General features: G+C 47.0%; 1 protein-coding gene across 1 annotated transcript in view; it reads right to left on the bottom strand.

The window, feature by feature from the left end:
- Nucleotides 1-14,273, bottom strand: part of frem2a (FRAS1 related extracellular matrix 2a) — a 71,429-nt gene that overhangs the window by 31,503 nt on the left and 25,653 nt on the right. Inside the window, exons 4-6 of the mRNA XM_063202507.1 lie at nt 13,228-13,458; nt 2,536-2,661; nt 1,431-1,682 (exon numbers count right to left, since the gene is read on the bottom strand). Coding sequence (XP_063058577.1) covers nt 1,431-1,682; nt 2,536-2,661; nt 13,228-13,458 — 609 coding nt within the window. The remainder of the gene's footprint in view (nt 1-1,430; nt 1,683-2,535; nt 2,662-13,227; nt 13,459-14,273) is intronic.

The following is a 14,273-nucleotide window of genomic DNA, read 5'->3' as shown; positions in this document are numbered from 1 at the left end:
GGTCTTCCTCTGGTATTTCATAGACAACAAATGCCACACTTTCCCTCAAGTGTAGACCTTTGATTACCAGCAGACATATTCTCATAATGGCAGAGAGTGGGGACATGAGGGGGCATGTCCTAGGGACTGACTGTCACCGATTTTCAAGATGGGGCGTCATTGTCGGTTGTCACCGATTTTCTAGATGGGGCATCATTGTTGGCGACAGGACAAAATAATTCCATCATGGATGGTGGTAGTCTCTGACTGTGGCATAGCCTGAGGCCGATAGTTTGATGGAGGGTAAAAATATCTGCTCTTTTCAAAATGGACTGGGCAAAGAAATCACCTTCCACTCTTGTCTGTCTGCCTGTCTGCTAGTTGAAGTGTTTTGTGCAGGGAACAGGACTGAGGGTGGCCTGGTTCACAAGTGAGATACGGTCTGGAGAGCTCCTACTGAATCGCTCGTAGGGAAGGTGTGGTTTACGATGGCCAATTATTGGTCGTTACAAATTAATCATTGGGTGTATACATAGCCCATAGCCATTTGTGTCAGTTGTATTCAATCAGACTGCAAGCTCCCACCCCTCCCCGGTCTAGGATTGGCTCCCTACCTCAGGCTAGCATTTTGTGACGAGCATCCATGCTGTCTGATAGATCGGAAAGATTGTGGAAAGCAGCATGGGATTTCTTATGGCTAGGCTGAAGGAAATCTTGCATACTCACACTCACACTTGAGTACCGCAATCTCCATCATGGCATTGTATAACTTTGTATGACTTGTCTTCATTTTTCCTACATCCAAACTCGCAAGCTCTTTGAAAAACTCTCCTCTACAAGTCATTTCTAAATTCAGTCTCTTATTATTGTTGTCATGATCACGGTTGTGGTATTTGGCAGTGTTCTGTTGCTATTGTTGTTGTTTCACACAAAGATATAAAGTTCACCTAGATCTCGTAGATATCTGTTTGGCCTATAATCTCTGTCTCATGTCAAGAAGATACGACATAATATTGTTTTTTATGGTTGTAACTCTGTTGTAAATATAATCTATGTCTCAAGTCAACCAGTATAGGTTTTTATGGTTGTAACTCCAATTGAGTACCTCATTTTACTTTAGATCGGTGTTACAACTTGCACAACCAGACAGACAATCTGACTGACTCTGGGGTGCCCACTGCGTGGGTCAGGATGCTGACATGGGCAGCTGGATGTACAACTTGGACAGTCCGGGTGACATTGGGGCAACAGTAGTATGTAACAACCATGAGGCCTTTGGTGGGCCTACCGTATATTACAATAAGTGATGCATTAGACCATGCTTATATTTGGAAATGACCTTTATGTGTCAAAATATTCTCGTACACTCGGCCTTTAAAGGGAACTCGGCAGCTAATTGGAACTTGGCTATGATTTGGTATTTTCCGGTATTAAAACAAGTGTCCACTTACCGTCGTCTGCGTCAGCCAGGATGGTGACGCGGGCGCTGGAGAACTCGTTGCCCAGGCGTCCCCCGACGGGCATGCTGAGGGAGACGTTGAAGCTCTCCTCGCTCTCGTAGAGGGAGTCGTCGATGATCACGATGCGGCACGCCTTCTCCGTCTCGTCCTTGTCGAAGCGCAGCAGGCTGCTGGGCTCCTCGGGACGCGAGATGTAGTCCGAGTAGGACAGCACAGACGTGGGCACGGTTCCTTTAGCGGTGCCTACACAGATAAGGATGTCTAACTTAGTCTACTTATATCTATCTAGTGTTTTCCTTTTGTTTTCCACTTGGTAGTACAAGAGAAAATACAGAAATAGAATTTACTATCTCTGATAGCAATGTGAAAGTGTTGTTTTCGAAATACGTATGAGCAATAGTTTTCATCACTTGATTGTACTGTGAAAGGGGAAATACATAAGACTGGGATGTACTCGAGTGGGATATCACGGATGTGGGCGTGGTGCCCTTAACAGTGCCTGCATAGAAAATTATATCTAACTTAGTCTAATTATATCTAACTTATTCATTTTGTTTTTACCACTTGAGTGTAATGTAAAGAGGAAAATAAGACAGAGATGTAGTCAGAGTAGGACAGCACGGTGCCTGCACAGAAATTAAGGTTAAAGATCTTTTATCGTTTTGATCTCTTTATGATATGTACTGTTTGGTCAATCTAATTTTATTCGTTAGATACTTTACCCATGTCTTTAACAAGCTCAGACATTTCCTCCACTGACATATTCCACCAATTGCGTATTACAACAGAATAGACAAGTCAGACGACATTTAGTGAGAGCATTACACCACCAAACCTGTATTGCATTGTGTGTGTATGTGTGCGTGTTGTGCCCGCATGTGCGTGACTGTGTGTGTGTGTGTGTGTGTGTGTGTGTGTGTGTGTGTGTGTGTGTGTGTGTGTGTGTGTGTGTGTGTGTGTGTGTGTGTGTGTGTGTGTGTGTGTGTGCGTGTGTACGTGCGCCTGTGCATGTGTGTGTGCGCATGCACGTGTTTGTGTGTGTGTGTGCATACGTGTGAACGTGTGCATGCATACGAGACTGTGTGTGTGCGTGTACCTTGCAGGGTGTGGCAGACCACCATGAGCTCCTCGCTGACGTCTCCGCTACGGCGTACGGGGATCAGCAGCTCTCCCACGTCCTCCTCAATGGTGTAGCTGCCCTGAGGGATGAACACCGTGGACTCTGGAGAACGAGGAAGAGAAAGAGGAGAGAAGAAGGAAGGAAGGGGACACACAAGTCCGGGGTTTAATAATCTATACCTCAAAAGTCCTAAAATACCTACAAATTCAACAATCTTTGGGTAGCATGACTTGGATGAATGAGGGATTAATGAGAATCTTTGCAGACATACAGCATTTTTAAAATTAGCCACCACAAAAAATGTGAAAAGCCAAACAGAAGTTGTCTCTGCTTCCTCTGTTCACACATATTTACATTCACATTGGGACTTTTGTAATTAATAGTGCAACAAAACTATAACTCAGGTTAACACAGTACTGCTTTCAATTGTCTTTGTCTCCTTGAAATAAAAATGATACATATTAGACGCTAAATACTGTGCTTCAACTTTATGTTCATGACAAATTAAAATGAACAAAACAAATGCAAAATAACAAAGGGTGCCATGTTTTCATTTATGGCTACATCATTTCCGATGCTATACACACCTTAAAGTGAACATCTTTCCTTGACATGAATGCACACTCACTACACACATACTGTATGATCCTTCATATCACCTTTACAACACAGAGAAGTTGCAAATAACAGAGGCTGACATTTCCAAGAGTCACACATTCGCCCGCCGCAGTGGCTGCTGCAGTGTCACCAAACTGTGACAAAGCAAGCTTTATGCCACGGCTATATCTGATCCCCGGAAGGTCAACAACATCACACAAACACTTTTTATAGAAACACTTGAATGAAGTCAACAGCGAAAAGCACAACCCATCAGAGTAATCCATCAACAGACACAGAGACGACAGAAGTGAGAACTCGCAAGAGGCTCAAAAGAGAAACAAACGCATATATATTTTTTCTTCTTCATTTCAAAAACATGCACAGTGGGACCAATAATGAAAAAATGAAACGGCGGCGCAAAAAAAACACACACAAAAGAGCAAACAGACGGCTGCTCAGCCTGCCTTGTCCTAGATGGCTGTATGTATTCATTATCTTTGATCCATCCCACTCTCAAATCTCCACAGCACTTATCACAATGCAACTGGCCAGCCCCTCCGGCAAGGAGTACACAAGCAGTGACGGAGCAAGCAGGGTAAACAGAAGAGATAGATGCAGAGAAAATGACAAGAGAAAGAGAGGGAGATGGGGGAGAGGGAGAGAGAGAGAGAGAGAGAGAGAGAGAGAGAGAGAGAGAGAGAGAGAGAGAGAGAGAGAGAGAGAGAGAGAGAGAGAGAGAGAGAGAGAGAGAGAGAGAGAGAGAGAGGTGGGGGGGGGAGAGAGAGGGAGATGGGAGAAACAGAAACAGAGATGGAGAGGGGGGATGAGAGAGGGGGAGAGGGGGATGAGAGAGGGAGAGAGGGGGGGGGGGGGAAAGGGGTGGAATGAAAAACAAAAGAGAAAATGAAGAAGAGAAAATGAAATAAAAGACAGATTAAAGAAAAGATCAATGAAGAATGGGATCTAAGAGTGCAAACAAAAGAGAGATGAACAGATAGTGAGAGAGCGAGCGAGAGAGAATGAGAGAGAGAGCGAGAGAGAGAGAGAGAGAGAGAGAGAGAGAGAGAGAGAGAGAGAGAGAGAGAGAGAGAGAGAGAGAAACAGATTGTACTTTCGGAGGCGAGAGCCTTGTTTTTTTATATTTATATATGATTTAGGGTGAAGGGGAGAGGGGGACATAGAGAGTGGAGAGAGCCGAGGGACAGAGGTCCACACTTAATCCAGCAAACTGGCCTCACTTCACAGCCCGGACCCCTCTGAGTGTCAGATGTGGCTGTCATTTGCTCCCCAACGCCCTCCTGCTGTGACCAAAAGCTTGAGCATGGATCTGAAGTGGCCACATGTCATGTCATCTATCAAAAACCCATTTGAGTCCTAATTTTGGAGTGGTAAAATCACGTGTTAACTTTTGAAGTGTCACCTCGTCTAAACATTTATTTTGACTATTTTTTTACTAGTAGCAAGCCTAGGAGAGGCAAAGATGGCTGTCATCCAGCAATGTGCTGTATCTGAGGTACGGTGGTAGTGGGATTTGTCAAGGAAGAACAAACACATTTTTGTTTACTCCCATTGCCCACTACTTAAGCAAGGCGGAGGAGAACAAGAAACCATACAAAAACACACAACGCTTTCAATCCAAATCACTGGCATGAAACAAACCAGTGTGTGGTTTCTCCTTCATTGCCTAAATCATCACTAACACCTGGTGGAGTTACCCATCCGCCAAGCTTCCTGCACTGGAGAGTTTGTAGTAGCCATCTGGATGGCACGGACCACTGACTTGTATACACGGACCAATGAGTTTCCAGCCTTGACCACATTACCAGCAGCCAATGGAAATTTGGACAGCCACTTGCTTGGCATAGCATTCATTCAGCATTTATTTGCTACTGTGTTTCCCGTCTTTCAGCTTCATTGTTTTTAGCCTATTAGCACTAACAGATGTCATTCTCCTTGAGAATTGCCATGTCAAGACTGTTTTAGAGCTACAATGGCATGTTTTTTATCAGTGACAATGCTGACCCGACGATGGAAAATATATACAGTACATTCCCATCAGGTGTCGCTAAACTGCATCATAGTCAATACCCATATTTTAAAACTTTGCCCATTTTCTGTAATGCTCTACACAGCAGTCATCCAAGACGCTTTGCTGCACAGTGATTTTCCTCTTGCCATTGCATCTTCATAGAAACAATGAATGACTTCCACCATTGTGATCACTGTGGGCGCTATTGGCAATATTAATAAAAAATGCACATCCACAGTCACCACTTTTAACCTCAAGACCTTTTTTCCCAAAAACAGCTGTAAAGTTAAGCGCCAGTATTAATAGAGCATTGCTTGAGGGCAGATGAGTCAGGAAAACCCCACAGCATCAACCCAGGCTCTCTTATGCCAACCACAACAAGAAGAAACAGTGAAGAAACTCCCCCAAGAAAATATGTTGTTGAGAGAGAATCTAACTCGGATGAGGTCAAACAGGAAGACAATGCCTGCCCTGCGTGTGTTGAAGCAGCATGTACCCGTCTGCAAACCGCCCCCGCGCCCGCGCCCGCTCTATGCCCCTGCGCCTGCTCCAGCAGCTGTAAGATATTTATGAGGGCGGATGGCATGACTTGGAGACAAGTGGGTCAGAGGGCTCTCAGCGGGCCCCTGGAGCGTGGGTCTGAGTACCCTAGCCTGGTCCTGACCATCCCATAATACTACCATTTCATTTCGTATTTATGGTCTGGCATTTGTTTGCTCTGAAGCAATTGTAGGAAGCAGGAAGCTTCCATTCAGTTATGGTTTGAAATTATTGGACACCTCTCACCCAATCGCTGGCAGTTACTCAACAACAACATAGCGCAGACCAATGGCTCTGGCGCAGATGTGTAGTCATTGTCACGAGCGTCCTCCCCCTTTCGCCCCCACGTGGGGGGCGTATTCGATTATTGGCTGTTTTCTGGGGGGGCGTTGCGATCAAAATTCTACTGCTCCAGGCACTCCACAGAGAAGCACGGCCAGACTACAGTAGTGGAGCCAATCCTTTGGCGGAAGTATGTAGGATGGCTCGCGAGGCTATGAGTACCCAGCCTCATCAAGCATTTAAACACTGACGATGACTACCGTCTGAATGTGGCAGGCTCTCCAAGGCAGCTCCTACCACCCGTGTGAGGAGGAGGAGGAGGACTTTTAACCCCTTTGAGTGAGGAGTGAGGGCATTATGGACAGTCCTTCTAGAATTGTACTCGAGCATTTTAGTGGTTCAAGAACTCTGCATTATAAATCCCCCAGAGTCTTTGTGACAACACAGTGAGAACTGAACATTTTGAATGCTTCATACTCATCATTAAGCAAGTGGCGATGACTACAGCCTGAATGTGGCAGCCAACCACTAGGCAGCTCTTACCAGGAGAGTAATTCTAGAATTCTAGAATTCTAGAAATTCTAGAAAAGTCCTTCCAGAATTTTGCTCAAACATTCCAGAGCTCCCATAGAACTCTGTGCGCAGACTCAGAGTCTTTGTGACATCATCGTGAGAACTCAACATTTTTTGTGAGATCGTACTCATCAAGTATTTAAACAGTGATGACGACTATAAATATGGCAGCTCCTACCGTGGAGGCTGGCAAGGCAGAGGAGAAGAGGCTGGCTGGCTGCAGGCAGGAGGAAGACTGGGCGGATTTGTGTGCGTGTGTGTGTGTGTGTGTGTGTGTGTGTGTGTGTGTGTGTGTGTGTGTGTGTGTGTGTGTGTGTGTGTGTGTGTGTGTGTGTGTGTGTGTGTGTGTGTGTGTGCGTGCGCGTGTGCGTGTGCGTGTGCATGCATATGGTTTGGCTGGAAGAAACTTGGCCCCAGTGGAAGAGGGCAGGCAGGGATAGTTGCCTGTTAGTCTGCCCTGGGATCGTGTGTTTGACTGTCAGTGTGTGTGCATGTGTGTGTGTGTGTGTTAATGATCATGTGTGTAAGTTAGGATGTACTGTAGATATGTGTGTTTGGAGAGGGGGGGGTGTATTCATTTCAAGTGTGTTGGAGTGCAGAGAGAGTATGTAAGCAAGTGCCACACGGTCGGGTAGCTTGGCCATCCAGTCACTGCAGGGGGGCTGGCTGCCTACTGCAACTCAAGACTCCTCCTCATCGCTTGGCTCTTCAGCAGGAGTGAGGCCCGCCAGCACTTCTCTCTCTCCCTGTTGTTGATATCCACACCACCATCAATACACAACTGCACCACCCGCACCTCTCCAACCCACCCCTCCCTCCCTCCCTCCCTCCTTTTGGGCTTGGCAACTTGAGGATCCAGGTTGTCCCTTCAGCCAGCGTTAAGCCAGCCAGCCCCCTCCAGCCTCCAAACTGCCAACACCACTTGCATCACTCTACCCCCCACCTCTCCACCACACCCTGCACCTCCCTCCTCCACCTCTCCCTGTCAGCACTCCTCCTCCCCCCTAGCTCAGCCCACCCCTCTTGCCCTCTCCCCCCCTCTCCCCCCCTCAGATGCCCCCACTCCAACCACCACTTCCATCCCTCTACCCCCAACTCTGCAACTCACCCCATCCATCTCCCCACCTCTCCTCTCCTTGTATACGTACATTGGTGTGCACAGATAGGGACAAGGTGGTTCTAAAGCACCTGCCCCTTTGCACACCTGGACAAATAAATGCCCTTTTTAAACTTTTTTTTTTTGTCAAAATGTACTGTGATCGATATTGACATGTTCATCTACAAATACTTGACAATCAAAACCATTTTATAAATGAATGTTCCGATACAACATATAGGCTATACAGCCTAGTAAGGCAACCAGAAGTTTCACATGATCTGCCCGCCACTGGATAATTATGCTTGTGCTTATGTTGCTGAGGTTTTTTTTTGCTTATGCCTCAATGTTATAATATCATAATGTAGAGGCATTATAGAGATTTATTTCTCCTCACCTCACCCAATGCTATTATGAGTCTACTTTTTGGTGCGTCGCCTTGCACGGCAGCAAGGTACCATCATTTCCCTTTGGGGATTCATAAAGTTTACTCTTCTCGATTCTACTCTGCTCTCTACTTTATACCCCCACTACCACCATCACCAACATCACAACTCCTCCACCCCTCTCCACCCCAGCCCAGCCTACACTTCACCCACCTTACCCCCATGCCCTGCCAGTGCGGATGCCCTCACTGCCTCCACCCATTTGTCCCCATCCCTCTACACTACACTCCTCTCCACCCCAACTCAGCCTACCCTCACTCCCCCTCCTTGTCGCGGATGCCCCCACTGTCCCCAATCACCAGCTCTCAACTCTAATCCACCCCAGCCCTGCCCAGCCAACCCCCAACCCCACTCCTCGTCGCAAATGCCCACACTGCCACCACTGCTTACCACCACCACCACAATTCGGCACCCCCACCCACCTCTCAACCCCAGACGACTCCTCGTCCCTTTCCCTGTCACAGACCGCCTTCCCCCATTGCCAGCACGTCTCTCAGTCCCATCAACCCCCTCTCTATCTTGCCACCACCATCACCACCATGGCTAACTCCAGACCCCAACCCAACCTACCTCTACCCACCCCACCTGTCACCCCCTCACTGTCGCAGAGATACCCCCACTGCTGCCGCCGCCACCACCACCACCACCACAACTAACTCCGCACCCCAGATCCCGTCGACACCACCCCACCCCACCCCTCCCGTACCACTCTCTCTCTCCCTCCCTCTGGGCAGCAGCCTCCTCTAAACAAACCCTTCCATGGTGCCTCTAATGAGCTCACTGGGGAAGATTTGCAGAGAGGCTCTTTTTTAAAGAAGAAAAAAACACATCCCTCTCATACTATAGAGACTTTGCCACTGTGCTTGCGTGCGTGTGTGTGTGTGTGTGTGTGTGTGTGTGTGTGTGTGTGTGTGTGTGTGTGTGTGTGTGTGTGTGTGTGTGTGTGTGTGTGTGTGTGTGTGTGTGTGTGTGTGTGTGTGTGTGTGCACGCAAGCAAGAAAAAGCTGGCGAGAGAGACAGAGAGGGAGCAATAGAGAGACAGAGAAAGAAAGAGAGAGAGACTAAAAAGGAAGGACAGCCAGAAAAACAGGGGAGACTTGGAGAGCCAAGTGAACGAGCGAGAGAGAAAAAAATGAATAAATAAATAAATAAATAAAAAAATAACTTAAAAAAAAAAAGTTCTGCGGGGAGGGTCACCATCTCGAGTCTGAACTGCAGCTGTTTTGGGTATTATCTCGCACTTCATAATTGCTGTGGGATGGCGGCGAGAGGCGGCCGGGCCCCAAAACAAAAACAACAATGAAGAAAAATAGAGGAAAACAGAGGCACCAGAAAGAAAAAGAAAAACGTAAAGGAGGAAGAGATGCCTATGAATATCCATTGACAGCTTCCATAGGGCCCAGGACAAAACTATCTAAAATGATGCCCCCCATCTACCCCAGTCAATACATTCAATACAATAAGGACCCAATTCTGGGCACCCACTCTCCCTGGGCCTGGGTCAACTGACCCCACTTGCCCCCACCCCTGTGGGCTTCCCTGGCGGTTATTTCTGTGAGGAGAATCTAAATGCGCTCCCCAGTCAGTCCAGGAGAGGAGAGGAGAGAGAGAGTAAGGGGTCTCTCCTCAGAGCAATTAACTAATACTGGGGAGGGAGTCGGAGAGAGGGAGCCAAACATGACTTTCAGAGGCTCTGCATCATTACTGTGGGGAGAGAAAAGAGTGTGTGCGTCATGTTTGTGTGTGTGTGTGTGTGTGTGTGTGTGTGTGTGTGTGTGTGTGTGTGTGTGTGTGTGTGTGTGTGTGTGTGTGTGTGTGTGTCCACCACAGTAAGCTACCCAAGTGCGTGCGTGTTTGTGTGTGTGTGTGTGTGTGTGTGTGTGTGTGTGTGTGTGTGTGTGTGTGTGTGTGTGTGTGTGTGTGTGTGTGTGTGTGTGTACGTGTTTGTGTGTGTGTGTGTGTGTGCATGTGTGTTTGTACGTGTGTGAGAGACAGAGGGAGAGATGTGTCTGTGCCTTTTGTGTGTCCGCAGAATCCTACCAGCAGCACAATGACGATGAACTAAAGGTGTGTGTGTGTGTGTGTGTGTTTGTGTGTGTGTGCTGGTGCATGTGTCCGTGTGTGCGCGTGTATGTGTGTGTGTGTGTGTGTGCGTGCGTGCGTGTCAACAGGCTAATGAATGGTAGTTTCTGTGAGTGTGTGTGTGTGTGTGTGTGTGTGTGTGTGTGTGCGCGCGTGTGTGTGCGTGTGTGTGTGTGTGTGTGTGTGTGCGTGCGCGTGCCTGCCTGTCTATCTATCCGTCTGTCTGCATCCGTGTTTCTGACAGCGGAGGAGCTGATTAAACTGAGGGCCACCCCCCAGCTCCATTACAGGAGGAGAGAGAGAGAGAGAGAGAGAGAGAGAGAGAGAGAGAGAGAGAGAGAGAGAGAGAGAGAGAGAGAGAGAGAGAGAGAGAGAGAGAGAACAAGGGGGAGGAAAAAACAGAAAGAAAGAAAGAAAGAAAGAAAGAAAGAAAGAAAGAAAGAAAGAAAGAAAGAAAGAAAGAAAGAAAGAAAGAAAGAAAGAAAAGAAAAGAAAAGAAAAGAAAGGACGGCCACACTAGCTTCATTAGAACGGAGAGCGAGGAAGAGGGGGAGAGACGCTTGCTGGGCCTTCTCCACAAATGATATCAACTTGAGCGGCTGGCCCTATGTACTCCCTAGGGGACCTCTACGGCTCAAACTCCTCCAAACCTCCAGTCTAATTGTGGCAGCAACCAGTCTAATTGCAGCAGCAATTACGCACGGCCACTGTCTTCACACCAGGCCGCCAAGAGTATTAGCCACACAGAATGGGGACCGCAAAGTGCAGACGAGCATAGCATGGCGCAGAGCCACGGAATTCAGAGTTGTGACAACCGGGGTACAGTAAGTCGGCTAGTGACATGATTCACACAGATTCAAATCATTTTAGGTAGCAGCTTTACCTTTACGGCACTCTGTTCTACGCCCACTTCCTGGAACTATTTTGGAACTATGTCAAGGGCTATCTGTGTTGAAAAAGGTAGGTCTGCACACTGCCGATGAGCTCCAAAAATAAACTTTATTATTTAAAATGCAACGTTTCGATCACACTGGATCTTCATCAGGCCTGATGAAGATCCAGTGTGATCGAAACGTTGCATTTTAAATAATAAAGTTTATTTTTGGAGCTCATCGGCAGTGTGCAGACCTACCTTTTTCAACTATCTGATTTTTTTGTCTGGCACCTGCAACAAGTGTTTTTGGATGTGTGCACCCTACCCAAAACTACAAGGGCTATCTGTGTGCCAAAGGCTGCATGATCCGCCACTATTGTGTAAGAATGGAACACTGAGGTCAATGGGATCTATCTAACTCTTACGCCCATAGCTCTGGCATGGCATATCCTGACAAGTCAAACTTAAAACGTACACAGTTGCACCATATGTAGGCAAAGCTGAGGTGACTGGAGTGGAATTGCAAAGTGCATAAGGGCATAAGAACAAGACTCAACAGTTTGTTAATTCATCACGATTCTGAGAATACGGTACGTGTATATCATCCCATTTGATTATAGTGCTAAATTCAACTCTTTGAGAGTTGAATGAACACTGTCAAGCCATATATGTTCTATAACAGTGTTAGACAAATCAATTGAGACCACATACTGTATATTTCCATAATAGTGTTGAATCAGCACGCACAAAACAGCTACACTGAATTACAACTGTGTCACTATCACCACCCACCCCCACCCCAACGACTTGCTACACAGATTAAAAAAGAAAACAACAACTCACTACACAGATAGAGCGATGTGACTGGTGGACAGACCCATGGCCCAGCCATGGTAATCGCCTATGGTGCGACCCCAGACTGTAGTACATTTCATGTTATAGTCTGGCTAGTTGTCAAGCTAGGCCCAGCACAGCACTAATCTGGCTATTCAAATGCGGCCTTCCAAACTGTACAGGCCTCCTTACATGTGGGGACCAAAAGGCTGGTCATGCAGAAACACAGGCGTGGTCTTTATTCAAACATGTGGTTTGATGAATGATTGATGTGACGACTTTTTTGTTCCGATAGTCTCCAACTATCCCCAAGTCTGTTTCAGCGAGAGCTGTTCCCCTCTCTAAAATACTGTCATTTTTTAAAGATCTGAGGCTGTCAAATTCTGGGGAATGGCATCTTCATTCCTTGTTATCTATGTGTATCAAGAGAGAAGTGAGAAGGGACACATTGGGAAGATGAGAAAACCCCAAGAAAGGAGGACACAAAAAAAGGAACAGATGACAAAGAAAAAGTGTTTGAGAGCTCTGCCAAACAACCCATACTCCAAAGTAATCCCCGCTGTCCTCTGCTAAAGTCAGGACTGTCTATTATTGCCACCAGAGCAGCCTTCCAGAAACTTGATGTTCCGGAAAATTGGCTCCTACAGGTGATTGGCAACTGCACTGTAAAAAATGCCCAGGCTCCATTGCCACTGTTAGGGAACCCACTATAAGTTCTCTGAGGAACTATAGGTCATTGGCAGAACCCTCAGGTTCCTCAGAGAAGCTTTAGTGACCAACTGAAGAACCCCTAAAGGTTCTTACTGGAATCTTTGCGGGGGTGGGGGGGGTGGAGAACATTGGCCCCCACAGTGGCAAACAATGTTCCATGAGGACTCTCATACAAACATTTGGCCGAGAAGAAGGGAGAAGGATGATGTTTGGCCGTAGCATCGCCCAGGTCTATAATAAACAATCACCTTAGAAGAGTTGAACTGCCCCTGCGCCTCTATATGGCAACCTAAACATATGCCTCTTGACCTGGCAACCTAATATGTGCTGCTGGACCTGGCAACCTCATGAGCCACGCCACTTTTGGGTCCACTAAACTTGACTGGGTGCTTGACTGGGTGGTTCGATTCAGTTAATCGTCATTTCACACTGATGAAGGGTGTAAGCCTGAAACATTTGTGAGGCTATTAAATAGTCAGAAAGATCTTTCTATGGTTCAGTTCAGGCTAATATAAAATACAAACACTAACTCGCTGCAGAAGGTTTGAGCTACTAGGCCAAGGAGAAGAAAAGGAGAGAAGGCCTTGGAGGCTTGGCTTACCATCACCAGGGTCCACGAGCTCCACGGTGGACTTGGCAGGATACTCCAGCGCTCCCATCACTGGCTCGGACAGGGCGATCTGGAAGGTCTCCGAGCGCTCGTACTTGCCGTCGGTGAAGACGCGCACCTTCCAGGCGGCGCTGGCCTGGCCAGGGTTGAACTGCACCTGCTTCTGGGACTTGCCTTTGAAATCCTTGTCTTTCTCGGCCGTGCCATCGATCGTGCCGATGCCTGTGGTGGAGGTGGGGGAGGAGGAGGAGAAAGGGAGAGGGAGAGAGAGAGAGGAGAAGAGGAGGAGAGAGAAAAAGGGAGATAATGGGGGAGAGAGGGGAGGAGAGGAAGAGGAGGAGGAGGAGGAGGAAAGAGAAAGGAGGCAAGCACACACAGTAAGTTTTTCTGCTGATCTACACTCTAATTTAGCTCACGCAGTGGGGAGGACGGTGCGAATCCATTTTTCCTCATTTAAAAAAGCAAGGCCGAGGGGGGATGAGAAATGAGTTTGTGTGCGAGTCATTTGAAAAGGCATATTACTAAATTTACTGTGAAGGATTACTTTACGTGTGGATTTTCCCAGTGGTGAGGCTCGTTTAGGGAAAGGGAGTGTATGAGTGTGTGAATAACTCTTTGCACGACGACTAAAGTCAGAGAATAACAGTACACTAATATTAGGTGTCACGCGGAAGAAAAACAAGCAACTTAGAAAGTTTAAGTGTTCTCAATGAGTATGGTGCACCTATGAATGGCCATCAAATCTGTTATACACATCTACTTTACGTAACACATACCTGTTCTAGTATCCAACCTCTGAGAAGAACACCTCTTTTCCATGAACTCTCTCCTTACATCCCCTTTTCTATCTACGACCATTCACTATCAGCCTTCAAATTATGCAATCTCTTATTTCTCTCTCCATAGCACTAGCCATGTTTACATGATTACATTAATGAGGTTAAATATGCATCATGTAAACAGTGAAATACCCTCCTCAAATATAAGGGGTTTAACCCAGTAAGGCACAGCCCCTGTTATAGATGACCAGAATGGCA

Source organism: Engraulis encrasicolus, chromosome 7 (assembly GCF_034702125.1).
Source record: "Engraulis encrasicolus isolate BLACKSEA-1 chromosome 7, IST_EnEncr_1.0, whole genome shotgun sequence".
NCBI classification, from domain to species: Eukaryota; Metazoa; Chordata; class Actinopteri; order Clupeiformes; family Engraulidae; genus Engraulis; species Engraulis encrasicolus.
Note: the sequence above shows the minus strand (reverse complement) of the source record. Positions and strands in the feature narration are given on the sequence as shown.